The sequence below is a fragment of the Phoxinus phoxinus genome, assembly GCF_949152265.1.
Source record: "Phoxinus phoxinus genome assembly, chromosome: 17".
In the NCBI taxonomy this organism is placed as follows: Eukaryota; Metazoa; Chordata; class Actinopteri; order Cypriniformes; family Leuciscidae; genus Phoxinus; species Phoxinus phoxinus.
In genome coordinates, this window is record NC_136892.1 from 8,779,299 (window position 1) to 8,794,131 (window position 14,833).

The 14,833-nt window shown below is 38.8% G+C and overlaps 1 protein-coding gene across 8 annotated transcripts in view; it reads right to left on the minus strand.

The window, feature by feature from the left end:
• LOC306984087 (uncharacterized protein) overlaps window positions 1-14,083 on the minus strand; it is a 51,645-nt gene extending 37,562 nt beyond the window's left edge. For 2 of the 8 annotated variants that reach the window (XM_079585113.1, XM_079585111.1), the window contains exons 1-3: window positions 14,024-14,083; window positions 13,854-13,941; window positions 13,412-13,526 (exon numbers count right to left, since the gene is read on the minus strand). In XM_079585113.1, coding sequence (XP_079441239.1) covers window positions 13,412-13,526; window positions 13,854-13,892 — 154 coding nt within the window. In that variant the 5' untranslated portion in view covers window positions 13,893-13,941; window positions 14,024-14,083. Of the gene's footprint in view, window positions 1-13,411; window positions 13,527-13,853 lie in introns of all 8 variants that reach the window. The other 6 variants (XM_079585112.1, XM_079585108.1, XM_079585109.1 and 3 more) reach the window with 5 other exon arrangements.
• Window positions 14,084-14,833: the final 750 nt, after the last annotated feature.

Below are 14,833 nucleotides of genomic sequence, written 5' to 3' on the forward strand. Positions count from 1 at the left end.
GGTTGTATATAAGTAGTAGGGACACGTTTGTGTGCATTATATTTTGTGATTTCACCGTAACGAATAGGCCTATTCCATGTAGCTGGCATCTACTGGATAAAAAAAATATGGGCCCGCGGCCAAAGTTACTTGCCGACCCCTGCTCTAGATCTAATACTATCACATGGAATAGATGTTGATGCCGTTGAAATACTGCAGCAGAGCGATGACATCTCAGATCATTATCTAGTCTCGTGTAAATTACATTTAGCCAAGGCTGCAAAGCCGACTCCGTGTTATAAATATGTTTGACCTATCACTTCTGCCACTAAAGATTGCTTTATCAATAATCTTCCTAATCAGTTTCATCATCTCAGCATCCCGGATAACTTAGAAGAACTTGATATTGCTACAGAAACTTTTAACTCTCTCTTTTCCAGCACTTTAGACACAGTTGCTCCGTTGTGCTTAAAGAAGATTAAAGAACATAGTTCAACGCCATGGCACAACGAGCACACTCAGGCCCTTAAGAGAGCAGCCAGAAAAATGGAGCTCAACTGGAAGAAAACAAAACTAGAGGTGTTTCGGATTTCATGGAAGAAGAGCTCGATTGCTTACTGAGAGGCTTTAAAAGCTGCTAGATCTGCTTATTTTTCAACCCTATTAGAAGAAAATAAACATAATCCTAGATATTTATTTGAAACAGTGGCTAAACTAACGTAAAAGAAAGCTTCAAGCCCAGAAGTTTCCAAGCAACACAGCAGTAATGACTTTATGAACTTCTTCACTTATAAGATCGATAATATCAGGGACAAAATTATAACTATGAAACCGTCTAATACAGTATCGCATCAGGAAATGCATTGTAGTCTACCTGAGGAAAAATTTGATTCATTCGTTGCTATAGGAGAGGAAGAATTTTGCAAACTCGTCAAATCATCTAAATCAACAACGTGTATGTTAGACCCTATACCGACTAAGCTGCTGAAAGAGATGCTTCCAGAAAGATTCTCTTCTTCTTAATATCGTTAATTCATCTTTGTCTCTAGGATACGTACCAAAAACCTTTAAGCTAGCTATGATTAAACCGCTTGTTAAAAAACAGCAACTTGATCCTACAGAATTAGTCAATTACAGGCCGATCTCTAATCTGCCATTTCTGTCAAAGATATTAGAAAAAGCAGTATCCTCACAACTGTGTTCTTTTCTTGAAAGAAATGATATCTGCGAGGATTTTCAGGCCGGATTTAGACCGTACCATAGTACCGAGACAGCTCTCGTTAGAGTCACAAATGATTTGCTCTTATCATCCGATCGTGGTTGTATCTCTCTATTAGTGTTACTTGATCTTAGTGCTGCATTTGACACCATTGACCACAACATCCTTTTAAATAGACTCGAACATTATGTTGGCATTAGTGGAATTGCACTAGCATGGTTTAAATCATACTTATCTGACCGTTATCAGTTTGTAGCAGTAAATGAAGAGATGTCTTATCAATCACAAGTTCAGTATGGCGTACCACAAGGCTCAGTACTAGGACCGCTGCTGTTCACTCTGTATATGCTACCATTATGAGATATCATTAGGAAACATGGAATTAGCTTTCACTGTTATGCCGACGATACTCAGCTGTATATTTCTACGAAACCTACCAATTCACAAAATTAACGGAATGCATAGCTGATATAAAAAATTGGATGACTAGTAATTTCCTACCACTAAATTCAGAAAAAACAGAGATTCTAATTATTGGACAAAAAACTTCCACACGTAATAACCTAGAATACTGTCTAACACTTGATGGCTGCTCTGTTAAGTCTTCGTCGTCGGTTAGGAACCTGGGTGTGCTCTTTGATACCAATCTTTCATTTGAAAGTCATGAGTCTAGTATCTGTAAAACCGCTTTCTTCCATCTTAAAAATATATCTAAATTAGTCATATGCTCTCAATGAATAATGCAGAACAATTAGTTCATGCGTTTATGACCTCAAGGCTAGATTATTGTAATGCTCTACTGGGTGGTTGCCCTGCACGCTTAATAAACAAACTACAGCTGGTCCAAAACGCAGCAGCTTGAGTTCTTACCAGAACCAGGAAGTATGACCATATTAGCCCCGTTCTGTCAACACTGCATTGGCTGCCTATTAAACATCATATAAATTTAAAAATATTGCTGATCACTTACAAAGCACTAAATGGTTTAGCTCCGCAGTACTTGAGTAAGCTCTTAACGCATTATAGTCCTTCACGTCTACTGCGATCTCAAAATTCCGGCCAGTTAATAATACCTAGAATATCAAAATCGACTGCTGGCGGTAGATCCTTTTCCTATTTAGCACCAAAACTTTGGAACAGTCTTCCTAACATTGTCCGGGAAGCAGACACACTCTGTCAGTTCAAATCTAGACTAAAAACATCTCTGCGGCCTAGCATACACATAACACATTATAGACTTCTATAATTCAATGTTAGGCTGCATAGTTTAGAACAGCCGGGACCGGGAACACTTCCCGTAAATCCTGATGTACTTGGTACATCATAAGAAGGATGGCGTCTACGCTAATATTAGTCTCTCTGTCTATCCCGAGGTTTACCGCTGTCCACCGGAACCAGGCCGTATCCAGATCTGATGAAGGACCAGCGCCAGGACACGACGACGCCGCTGACCTGAAGTGTCAACCAGTCTCCCCTCCTCTCCACTCCGACTTCAACCCAACCGGAACTGGACAAATACTCTGATTCATTCTAAACTTCTGACCTGTAATGCTCCTGAATCATAATCATCCACTGTTCACTCATTGGCCAGAGGAGAACTGGCCCCCCGACTGAGCCTGGGTTCTCCCAAGGTTTTTTTCTCCATTCTGTCACCTGATGGAGTTTTGGTTCCTTGCCGCTGTTGCCTTATTTATTTATTTATTATTAGAGGGACAGTGCATATTAATAAACATTTCTGCCAATATGCCAGAATTAGCCAGAAGGCTATTTTTCATCTGCAGTCCCCAGACAGGTGTTAAAAGTCACCCTAAAGGAGAATAAAATTACATATAAAAAATATAAAAAAATTGTACAATACATTTAGTAAGAAATCGAAATACAGCAAACCAACAATCAAACAAACATCTGACAAAAAAGACATAACATATACACACACACAAGGCAAGAAGCCAGCAATGGATAGAGCACATATAGAAATGTGTTAATGTTGCCAGCTCTGAAATTCAAGAAGCCATTTCTTTAAATGGTTCTTAAATGTACAATATGTGTTTAGATTTCTGATGATTAAAGGAATGCGGTTCCATTCAGTAGCAGCTCGAACAGAAAAAGAAGTATGACCAAATACACTTTTTCTAAAGGGAATGACACAATCTCCCCTCGCTGCACCTCTGGTTCTGCTATGATCAGCTGTACGGATGTTAACAAACTGGTGGAGTGGAGGGGATGATAAACCATGAATAATTTTGTATAGAAGACATAGATTTGAGTATTTGACCATGTTTTCCCAGCTGAGTAATCTATGTTTTAGTAATATTGGACAATGATGAGAAGTAATTTATCTCTTATCCAAAATTTTAACTGATCGTTTGTAAAGTGACTGCAGGGGTTTCAGTGACGTAACACCAGCTTGTGACCAGATGGGTAAACAGTAAGTGATATGTGATAAGATCATAGAGTGCATGTACATTTTTGCTGCCTGTGTAGACATTTGATGGCGAATGTGTCTAAAATTCATGAGGTTAAATTTTATGCGATTACAGGCCCTTTTTTTACATGCGATGTAAACGCCATCTGGCTTGCTTAGTTGGGGACATTTAATATTCAACAATATTATAGATCTGCCTTAAAGGTGGACGATGATGAAATAGTTTTTTGTATTATTTTCATGTTATCACTGTGAAGCTGCTTTGATACAATCTGTATTGTAAAAAGCGCTATATAAATAAAGGTGACTTGACTTGACCTGACTGCCAAAAAATGCGGCGCGTTACTATAACTGATGAAGCTGTTTTTTTTTTCATCAGACCAACTAGATCTCTGAGCGAGAGGCAAATACTTTTTTATATTGTTCTTCCTTGGTTAGTGGGCAGAGCACGAGACAAGCGCATAAATGCTGACGATTGGCTGAGGTAGAGTAAAATTTCATTATAAGCCAATCAGAGGTAGAGTTGGGCGGGTGTTCGAAAGCACGCATAGTTGTGATGGGCATTCGGCTCTTTTGACTCAGCTCACTGAAAAGAGCCGGCTCTTTTGGCTCACAAACGGCTCTTTAAATGACTTTGACTATAATATTTAAATTTTTATTACATAATTATTTAATTTATATACGCTAAATTTGTAAAAATAGAGTCGGCTCTTCAGATATGCGAGCCAGCACCCGACGTTCACCTAAAAGAGCCGGTTCTTAGAGTCGGCTCATTCTCGAATCGCGAACGACCCATCAAAAGCTCATTCGCGAACGAGTCGATCCATCATCACTAACGCTCATTCGCGAACGACCCATCATCACTAACGCTCACGAATTGCGAACGACCCATCATAACGCATAGTCGGACAGGACAGGACACACAAGAAACAACACAAGCCAGTCAGTCAACAAGAGACAGGTAGGGCGACGAGCCCAAATAATCCAAGTAGTTCCCCACAGCAACATTTTTTTTTTTTTTAGATGTGTGTACAATGTTTCATGTTTCTGTTAATAATGTATTGTAAGTGTCCATTTCATTATAATATTCAGATTTATCATAAATAATTGAACATGCACATGTATTTTAAGTTCCGTTAAAGAGGGGTAGAGGCGGGGTTACATTTGAGCATTTCAATTTTAATTTTACTTGAAAGTAACGCAATAGTTACTTTCTTAAGTAACTAGTTACTTTTAAAATTTGTAACTGAATAACTAATTTAGTTACTTTTTGGAAGAAGTAACTAGTAACTGTAACTAATTACTTTTTAAAAGTAACTTGCCCAACACTGGTTGTAGGTTACGTTCTCATATCAATTTTTTTTCCCTAATGTCACAAGGAATAATCTGGCTTTGCACGATTCTTTTGTAGTGTGGTTTTGGTGTACTAAAATAAACATTCACGAGTGTACCTTTACTTCTGCTCACCGCTGATTCCTGATGGTTTAGAGGACAATTACACCGAGTTGCACCCTGTCGTGTCAAAGATTAGTACACCAGCGAGCGCAAAGTATAAATAGACAGCTAGCTTAAGGCAGGGCTACAGAACCTGCGTTTCTAACAGTAGTTCCGCATTACATTAATTCATTTGCACGCGAGTTTTATTTATTTTTATACCATGTATTCTCCGTGTAAATTCATGCACCGAACCGTGACGCCCGTACCGATTCGGTTCAATACGAATAAGTACCGTTCCACCCATAGTCTAAAGTGCTGGAAAAGAGAGAGTTAAAAGTTTCTGTTGCAATATCAAGTTCTTCTAAGCAATATGGGATTCTGAGATGATGAAACTGATTAGGAAGATTATTGATAAAGCAATCTTTAGTGGCAGAAGTGATATGTCTAACATATTTATAACACGGAGTCGGCTTTGCATCCTTGGCTAAATGTAATTTACATGAGTCTAGATAATGATCTGAGATGTCATCGCTCTGCTGCAGTATTTCAACGGCATCAACATCTATTGATAGTATTAGATCTAGAGTATGATTACGACAATGAGTAGCTCCTGCCACGTGTTGTCTAACTCCAATTTAGTTTATAATGTCTTTAAATGCCAATCCCAATGCATCTTTTTCATTATCTATATGTATATTAAAATCACCAACAATTAGTACTTTATCTGCAGCCAATACTAATTCTGATAGAAAGTCCGCAAATTCTTTGATAAAATCCTTATGGTGCCCTGGTGGCCTGTATACAGTAGCCAGCAGAATTCTCAATCGTGATTTCTTGTTTACACTATATATTTTTACATTAAGCACCAACACTTCAAAAGAAGTATATTTAAAACTAAATTTCTTAGTGGTTTTGAAAATATTACTATAAATTACAGCAACACCACCTCCTTTGCGTTTCAGACGAGGTTCATGTTTATAACTGTAATCTTGTGGGGTGGACTCATTTAAAGTAAAGTAATCATTTGGTTTTACAAAGCACATCTACTGTAGGTTATAATCTGAAATCATATCATTAACTATTAGCGCTTTTGAAGTAAGCGATCGAATATTCAGCAACCCAAGCTTTATCATTTGCTCATCTGTATTATATCTGTTTTTTATTTGTTGAACATCAATTACATTTTTAACCTTAGATGGGTTTGGACGTTTTTTGGATTTCCAAATACGGGGAACAGACACAGTCTCTATATGATGATATCTAGGTGAAAGAGTCTCTATGTGATGGGATTTATCTGACCTTGGTGACGTGAGGCCGCTAGCAGACGGTCTGTTAAGCCAGTCTGTCTGCTTCCTGACCTGGGGCCTCATTTCTAAACGTTGCGTACGCACAAAAGAAGGCGTACGCCGCTCTCTACGCAATAATTGGTATTTATAAAAAGCAAACTTCACGGGAAAATGTGCGGTCCTTCACGCAAGCTCTGACCCAGGTCGTACGCACAAAAACGGGTGAAATGACTGAGAAATGGCGACACCGTCGGCAGATGGAAGAAACACGTGAAAGTGTGTGAAACAGACCGTTGTGTAAAAGAAATGGCAATACTGCCTCTCATAAATAACATGAAGACTTCACAAAGCAAGTCTTACAATTAACAGCCTACACGAACACCCGTTCGATCGATCTGCAGTGTAAAACAAACAAAATCAAATGAAAATTACAACAGAAATGCAAATTAACACATATTTGAAAAAGAAAAGTGAAATATGTTCTGCAATAATATTGGCATGTTATGCAAATCATCCTCATAAATAATATGGTAAACAGAACGAAATAATGTACAAAACTGATATTCTCGTCAATGTCTGGCGGAGCAGATATAGATGCAATTAGATAGACAGAATATAGATAGATAGGGAGGTAGATAAATATATAGATGTATTAATTGTCCACTGGGGAAAGTTGTTTTCATAGTAAAAATTTCTTCATCAGCTACGGAATCATGGTATTCATGCATAGGCTTTGCCTTTAGTTTGTTTTATTTTTGATAAACGTATGACGTATGTCTCAACCATTCAGAAAGCTGCAGTAAATTACATTTGCACTGAACTATTTCACATTTTCACGTAGATTATAACCGACATCGGTAGCTTGTCAGATGCAATTAAATGGATGGAAATAAAATGCCCCATCGCACAATGGCTGATCTTGTCCGACCATTTCTTTCGTATTTTGGCCACGGTCCGAGGTTGTGAGGCTACAGCATTTACGGTGTCTGCAACCTTTTGCCACTCAAGTGCCTTTTTGGCATTAGTAATGCCCACACTGTGCCCTCCAAACAACATTTTTCTCCTCTTTTCCACCTCGCCAACGTTAACTTCTACTTCACATTGAGTGAAGTTATGTTTTTTTGATTTCCTCTCTGTGTTTGCCATGATTTCTCAATCGATGAATATTAACTTGTGGGCGTTTCACGGACTATTTATGGGCAACTATGGGCGTGACATGAAGCCGCAAAAGCTGCGCTACCTTTAGAATTGATTGTGATTTATTAAGGGAAATCTGCGTAGGATGTGCGTGCGCACGGTTTTATAAATCCGAATATTTCTGTGCGTACGCACAGTACATGTTTCATCCGTACGCCACTTCTGACGCAAATCCTACACAAAGTTTTATAAATGAGGCCCCTGAGCCCCAGATTGTCATGTTTTATCTCTAAGACTATGAGCCAAATTACTAGAGAGAAGAGCAGCACCATCCCAGGAGGGATGAATACCATCTCTTTTCAACAGGTCAGGTTTGCCCCAAAAACTTTTCCAATTGTCTATGAATTCTATATTATTTTGACAGACAGACAGCCAGCCATTTAGTGAACACAATCTACTAACTATCTCATCACTCCTGCGAACAGGAAAGGGGCCAGAGCAAATTACAGCGCCTGACATCGTACTTGCGAGTACATACCTCTTTGATGTTAATTTTGGTGATCTCCGACTGGCGCAGTCGAACATCATTAGTGCCGACGTGAATAATAATCTTAGAGAGTTTACGATTAGCATTAGCCAGCACTTTTAAATTTGCTTTGATGTCAGGCGCTCTGGCTCCCGTCAAACATGTGACTATGGTGGCTGGTGTCTCTATTTTCACGTTCCGTGTAATAGAATCGCCAATAACTAGGGCACATTCAACAGAATTCTCAGTGGGTGTTTCACTGAATGGGGAGAATCTGTTTAATGTTGAAATCGGAACGGAAGAGCGTTTTTTTGATCCGCGACTAGAGCGATCTCTCACTGTCACCCATTTGCCCTGCTGCACAGGCTCTAATTCAGCCGGAACTGAATCGTGTAAAGGGTTCACTAGGCTAGGCGCATCCAAAATAGTATCTAAAGCTCTAGCACTCTTCTTACTATTCTCAATTAAAGTTTGGATGCGTGTCTCTAGTTCTGAAATCTTCTCCGTCAGCCTGACTGTCTCCCTGCATTTATTACATATAAATCCTATATTGCCGACAGAGAAGGCTATGCTGTACATGTGACATGAAGTGCAAGTGATAATAACAGGAGAAGTCATTACTCAATACTCACCGTGTTTGTCATATACTCACACAAGTATATAAAAAATATGTATTACAAGTTTTTTAAATTTGTATGTTTAATTATGCAAATTAGGCATTATCTCATTAAATATGCACGATTTTGTATATATTTTCGGTAGACAGATCTGAACATATGATAAAGCCAGGTGCAAAATAATTTATTAATTTTGTTTACACACAAGATGAAAAAAATTCAGAGAGATTTCAGGATATATGCTTTCATTACATAGGGAATCAAAATATACTGTCCATACCCTTAAAAAATAGATTTTCGCCATATTTTTTTAATTAAAATATCACATAAATCAGGCCAGGAATGATTTATTAACAAATCCCTCTGAAAATATCTTCAGAATACTGCTAAGTGTATAACTGGAAAGTTTGGTGCTACATAGGCCGAGATGTTTGTACTGGAGAATGACAAAAAAATAATTTTGAGAAACAGATTTAAAGATTTGCAATGTAAAAAAAAATCATACTTTTTTAGTGGAAACACCCATTTACAGACACAATATCTTATCAAATCGTCAGCAACAACAATACAAACCACCTAAAACGCATCAAAACTTAAAACACAGCATTTATGGCCTTCAACTGACCAGAACCCCAGTCAAAAACGTCAGAGCACGTCACGTGATGCATCTGAACGAATCACGTTGTCAGAAATTGACATCAGCCAATGAGATTTCGCTTTTAGAGTTAAATGCCCCATTGTACTTTCACGGTTGGTTGCTGATAAAAGGAAATTACCATATTTGGATTCAACAACATTGTACAGGAGAGAGAGAGAGAGCTTTCCAACGGTATATGTGATGACAAGGTGATAGCGGTCGCGGAGCAGCATGTTGATTTAGAGCGCCAACTTTTGTTGAATTTAGGAGAAATCTATAAAGTGTAGTAAAATAAAGACCTAAATTAGTATTTTGGACTTTTTTTCACCACAAGTCTGAAAGAAGACATGTTATTGAAGACAAATAGCCCAAAATCTCAAAATTGACCAGTGGGCCTGCCGTGACTATGTCTGCTAGGATACTCAAGACGAGCATGTTGACATAATTTTTTTGTGAATTTGACAGAAACATACATTATAACATATAACAAACATTATAACAAACATACAGTAAAACTGTCTGTTTTACGCATTGTTATATTCAACAAACCAAATTATAGCTACGTCATCAGATTTGAAACGAACTGCGGTGCAAGTGCCGAACCGTGGGTGGAGAACGGTAGTTATATTTTTTTTATAGAAAATCATTACACACCTAGAACACATCCTTAATGTCTTCTTTTATCTTCAGTTGATTTCATCTAAGGGGGCTTTTACACTGGGCTCGTTTGCTGCGGTCCGAGCCCGAGCACAATTGTTCCCGGCGCCCCCCGGGGTGATGGTCTGGTTTCACACTCGACTTGATTCTATCAAACCCTGTTGCGTTTGCGTGCATATTACGTCATCGTAAACGGCGCATGATAGCAACAGAACGCGAGTCAATATATTGTGTTTTTTATTAATTCTGTGCTATTATGCGCAGTTGAGTGAACAACACAGGTTTACTGTGCGTGTGTCACACAAGGTGGACGTGTGCTGCTTGCAAACAGACTCTTTTGAGGAGACAGTGGATTTCCAAATTTGTTGCCCTGATTCCATGCACAATGGGCGAATACACTGCAGGCTCCCTCTCGCTCGTATCCAAGGTAATTCATCAACACTATCATCAATTACATGGGTTTTATTTAACTCAATACATCATAATAAGCTAAAACGCATGCGCAAGTCACTTTCCTTCCTGAATAAGTGTGCACCCGAGTCCGTGTTGCTGTCACATTCGCGGCACGGTTCGGAAGCAAACGAACTCAGACCACCTCCTCCAGGTTGTCTCGGATTCGGTACCCCAGTGTGCTCCATGGGGCCGTATGACAGCGTTCACATTAAAGATTTTTCATGCGAACCATGTCCCGTTCTGAACTAAACTGCCAGTGTGAAAGCTAGGGATGGCGAAAACTAAAAAAAATTATTGACCGACCACCGAGCCTCATTAGCCGGTTGAAACCGGTTAACCGATTAGTTTAAAATATGCTATGCTATTTGAAATAACAGCCATTTCGCGCCGCGGCTGCAATTTCGCAACACTGTCGCATCTCTCTGCCGCTCTGCCTCCCGCTCACACCCCGGCGCCGCCCTTCCACTCACGTCACTTTTTTAAAATCCCCTACAGCGCGAAACATGAGTCCCGCAAACGCGGCGCCGAGGAGCTTGTATGTAATCGGAGGACAAATGGCTCCTTAGTTTCTAAATGGTTTGGGTTCAAGGTGATCGTGTTGAAAATAAAGGCATTTGTCTAGCGTTAGAAGCTCATTTGAAACATTGCCGCGGCTCATTTAAGAAAATGACAGCTCCGAAGAGGCTTGCGGTTGCCGCGTTTTCAAGTGATACCTCATAGATGTGCTACCACTGTATTTAAGCACTGTATCACACAAGTTGCAACTTACATCTGTGCCATTCTTTTTGGTGAAATGGTCCCACACAATACTTTTCTTTGCACGCTTCCTCCTGTCGTCTGCCCTGGCTTTAACCTCGAGTGTTTTAGCCTGTAGCCTTTACTTTTCGCAAACCTTGTGAGCGCGCAAACTCAAACCCAAACGCTGTGACCTCGCTCCAAATGTTTTTATTGGTTTATTAAGTACAAACAGGCGAGTTATGAAAAATTGAGTGTGAGGGATTTGTTCACTTCACACAAAAAGATCTTGGAATGGTAGTAGCATTTAGTCCACTGTCTATAATAGCCTAATTTAGAGATCACTTTTTTTTCTTAACCGACTACCGACAACTTTGATCGGTTAAGTTGATACGGTCAACCATCGGTCAAACGGTCATCGGTTAACATCCCTAGTGAAAGCCCCCTAAGGCTGTGGCTTAAAGACAGTTATAGTTCTTGTTGTTTCTCTTCCTTCAGTGATTCTGCATATTAACAGCAGGTGTTCATCACTAATGCTCAATCATCACTTAATTATCTCATTAACTTCAACACTGCTTCAATGGTACTTCAACACTCAGTAGTGTGATTTTAGTTTTTTTATCGTCACCGTGACACATATTTTGTTACTTTGATTAGATAATTATCAAGTGTTCTAAAATAAAGCAAATAAAGAGAGACTACACATACGATATACATATGTGTCTAATTTCAATGCTATAGCCTTAGTGTAGATATTTAAAAATGGCCATCTATAAGCATGACTGTTTGGACTGTGTCTAAAAAAATTAACGTAAAAGTTAAATATTTTTCATCAGTTGTTTAAGAAAGTGAAAGTGTAATATATTCTAGACTAATCACATGTAAACTAAAATATTTCAAACCTTTTTTTATGTTAATGTCGATAATTATGGCCTTAAGCTCAAAAAAACACTTTAGAATAATATTACAATATTTAATTTCAAGCTTGATTAAATTACCATTCATACAGTATTAAACTGGGTATCTAGGGTGTCTAGTCCAGTACTCTCAACCACAATCATGGGGAAGTCTGCTGACTTGACAGTTGTCCAGAAGACGATCCTTGGCTGTCAGCCCAAATCAGATTTTTGTCCATATCCAATTCGATTTAGCTGATGTGAACAGCAAAAAAAATCACATGAAATGTGATTTTTACAAATCTGTTTCTAGCTACATTCATATGTGGTTTGAAATCCTATTAAAATCACATTTCTGAAAATCCGTTTCATTCAGTCTGACCTCTCTGATTGGTTTTCGCGTGGTTTACGTGACAATCGCTGAGCTTTATGCCTAGTTCACACTACAGGATTTTAAACCCGATTTAAGCCCGATTTGCAAATCGTTGAGCTCGCGACAGGTCGGGTTGTTATCGCGTGCAAATCGGGGGGGGATTAGCGGCCGATGAACGCTCGCCAATCTGTTAGTATGAAAGAGCCAACAACGCATCAAAGACACTCGCAGACGCGTCGCCGAGCCCAGAAAAATATCTAACATGCTAGATATCCGGAGCTGTCGCACGACTCAACCACATGTGATGTCATGAGCTACAGCCAATCAGAGCAAGGCATGGGTTGAGGTCACCAGGAAAATACGCGTTTTCTTTTTTTTTTCAGAGCAAATCATCGCGCAAACAGTTTGCAGCACTAATTTCTGTCTGACGTCCATATTCAAACAAAGACTCTCGTGTTGTGTACTTGTGTTCTTCTTCGCTGGGTAGTGGCGCGTATTGCGTCATATACGCTTCGTTTTATCGCGTGATTTTTCTTGACAAAACGTGGTTTGTAGACAAGATATAATCGTTGGATGACAGTTGTTGTCAACTCGTGTAGCGAGTTACCTCCTGTTGCGGATCAATCACGTTGTGTCGTGTGGTGTGAACAGCTCAATAACTTGAACACTCATGATTTCACAGAGAGCAAGTCGCACAGTTCAGCCCGACGTTTTAAAATCCTGTTGTGTGAACTTGCCTTTAGGAAACCTCCAGACCTGAAGTTCAGTTATGGTGATGGGCGTTTCATTTCCGATACAGACCGGACCATCTGACTTAGCAGAGGAGCTCACAGAAAGGAGGGATTTAGATATGGATTTTGCCTAATGATTGAAAAATGTGGTGATGCAATGTATATTATGAGAAAATTAAAGTTTTTTTTTTCTTTCTACTTTTGATGCATGTAAACCTGTTGTATGAGACCTCCAAAAGAAAAGTAGGAACCTTTAAAATAGCATAATAGGGGCACTTTAAGAGAATGAAGGAAAACGCCAACCTATTTGTTCCTCTGTCTCTTCATCCTTTATTCTGCAGGGTTCTTCCTCAAACTCCATCTTTAGTATGTCAGTAGTTTCTCCTGGAGTAATTCTTCCTGCTTGCTTCTTCTTCTCCTGTGGGAAGATGTGAATATTCCCCAGCATTAACTCTTATGAATGGCGTTGAATGTGTAAATTGTGGTCACTGTTGCTAAATTTAGCAGATAATTATCACATTTACAATCACTCTGAATTATTCAGCCTCAAGTGTTTTGCTAAAACAAAAAGTTTATAAATAATTCAACTCCTCTGGCTGATTTGTACGTTGCTCTTACATTAGATATGATTTACATGCATTAAAAACTCTGTTTGCCATGTTTAATTTGTTCATTATATAAAATAAAACACAAATCTTAATCTTCAAAAAGTGTAATGTGATAAACCAGTCATTTACGAGCTTACGTTTAGTGATTCACTAAATGAACCGACTCGTTTAGTCATTTGGATTTAGATCTCTCCTAATAAATGATTAAATAAAAGTACTCGCAGTCTGAAAAACAACAGAGTTAGAGCAGAATGAACGGCTTTGTTCCACTTCACATGTTTATGTTCCCTCGGCCCTCCTCGCTCACTTCTCTTCTTCTCCGTCCTAGACTCGGATGTGTGTCATTGCTTCGGTTGCACGAGCGCCCTCTACTGGCGGAAACCAATCCCTATTAAACTATCTAATCTTCGGAGATTAAATGTTATCTTGGCTGATATTATACAAACACTATTTACATGTGTTTGATTTGGGACAATATATAATAATAAAACATTAAAATATTATTTTATAAAAAAAAATTATTGGTGGTGACACAGTTGACAATTTGTGTATAGGCCTATTTAAACTTTAAAATATCTACCAAGGACTATGCAATTGTTTTTGATGATTTGAAAACAAGTTTATAGGGTTGTTGAGAACCAGCACCAAACTGACCTGAGCAAGCTGAAATTTAACTGCTTCTCTATTATTGGTGTGCCTAATGAGGAATACGAGAAAAAATATCAACAAATACAATTAAGTTATTGTTTACTTGATCTATTCAACCACTACTTCCATTACTATTAACTAGGAGGTCCCTTCTGTTGTGAGGCCCGTTTAAATTGAAATGGGTGAAACATAGCAAAGGTAGCTATAACACTCATGAGTCAAATTGTATCACTAGAGGACACAGCCTTATGGTGTATAAGTACTCACTGTTTTAACGTTAATGTAGGCTACTTACTGCAAGTGATGAAGGGTTAGTGTCTATGGGATGCCGTTGCAGCTCAAGGATTTTTGTTGGGAGTGCTGCAAACTGGACACTTCAGTTGTTTCATGGCCAAATTTTAGGTTTGTCAGTTCTCAAGTTCACCAGATGAGGTCGCCCCTATACACTAATGCTTATTAAATTCACTTT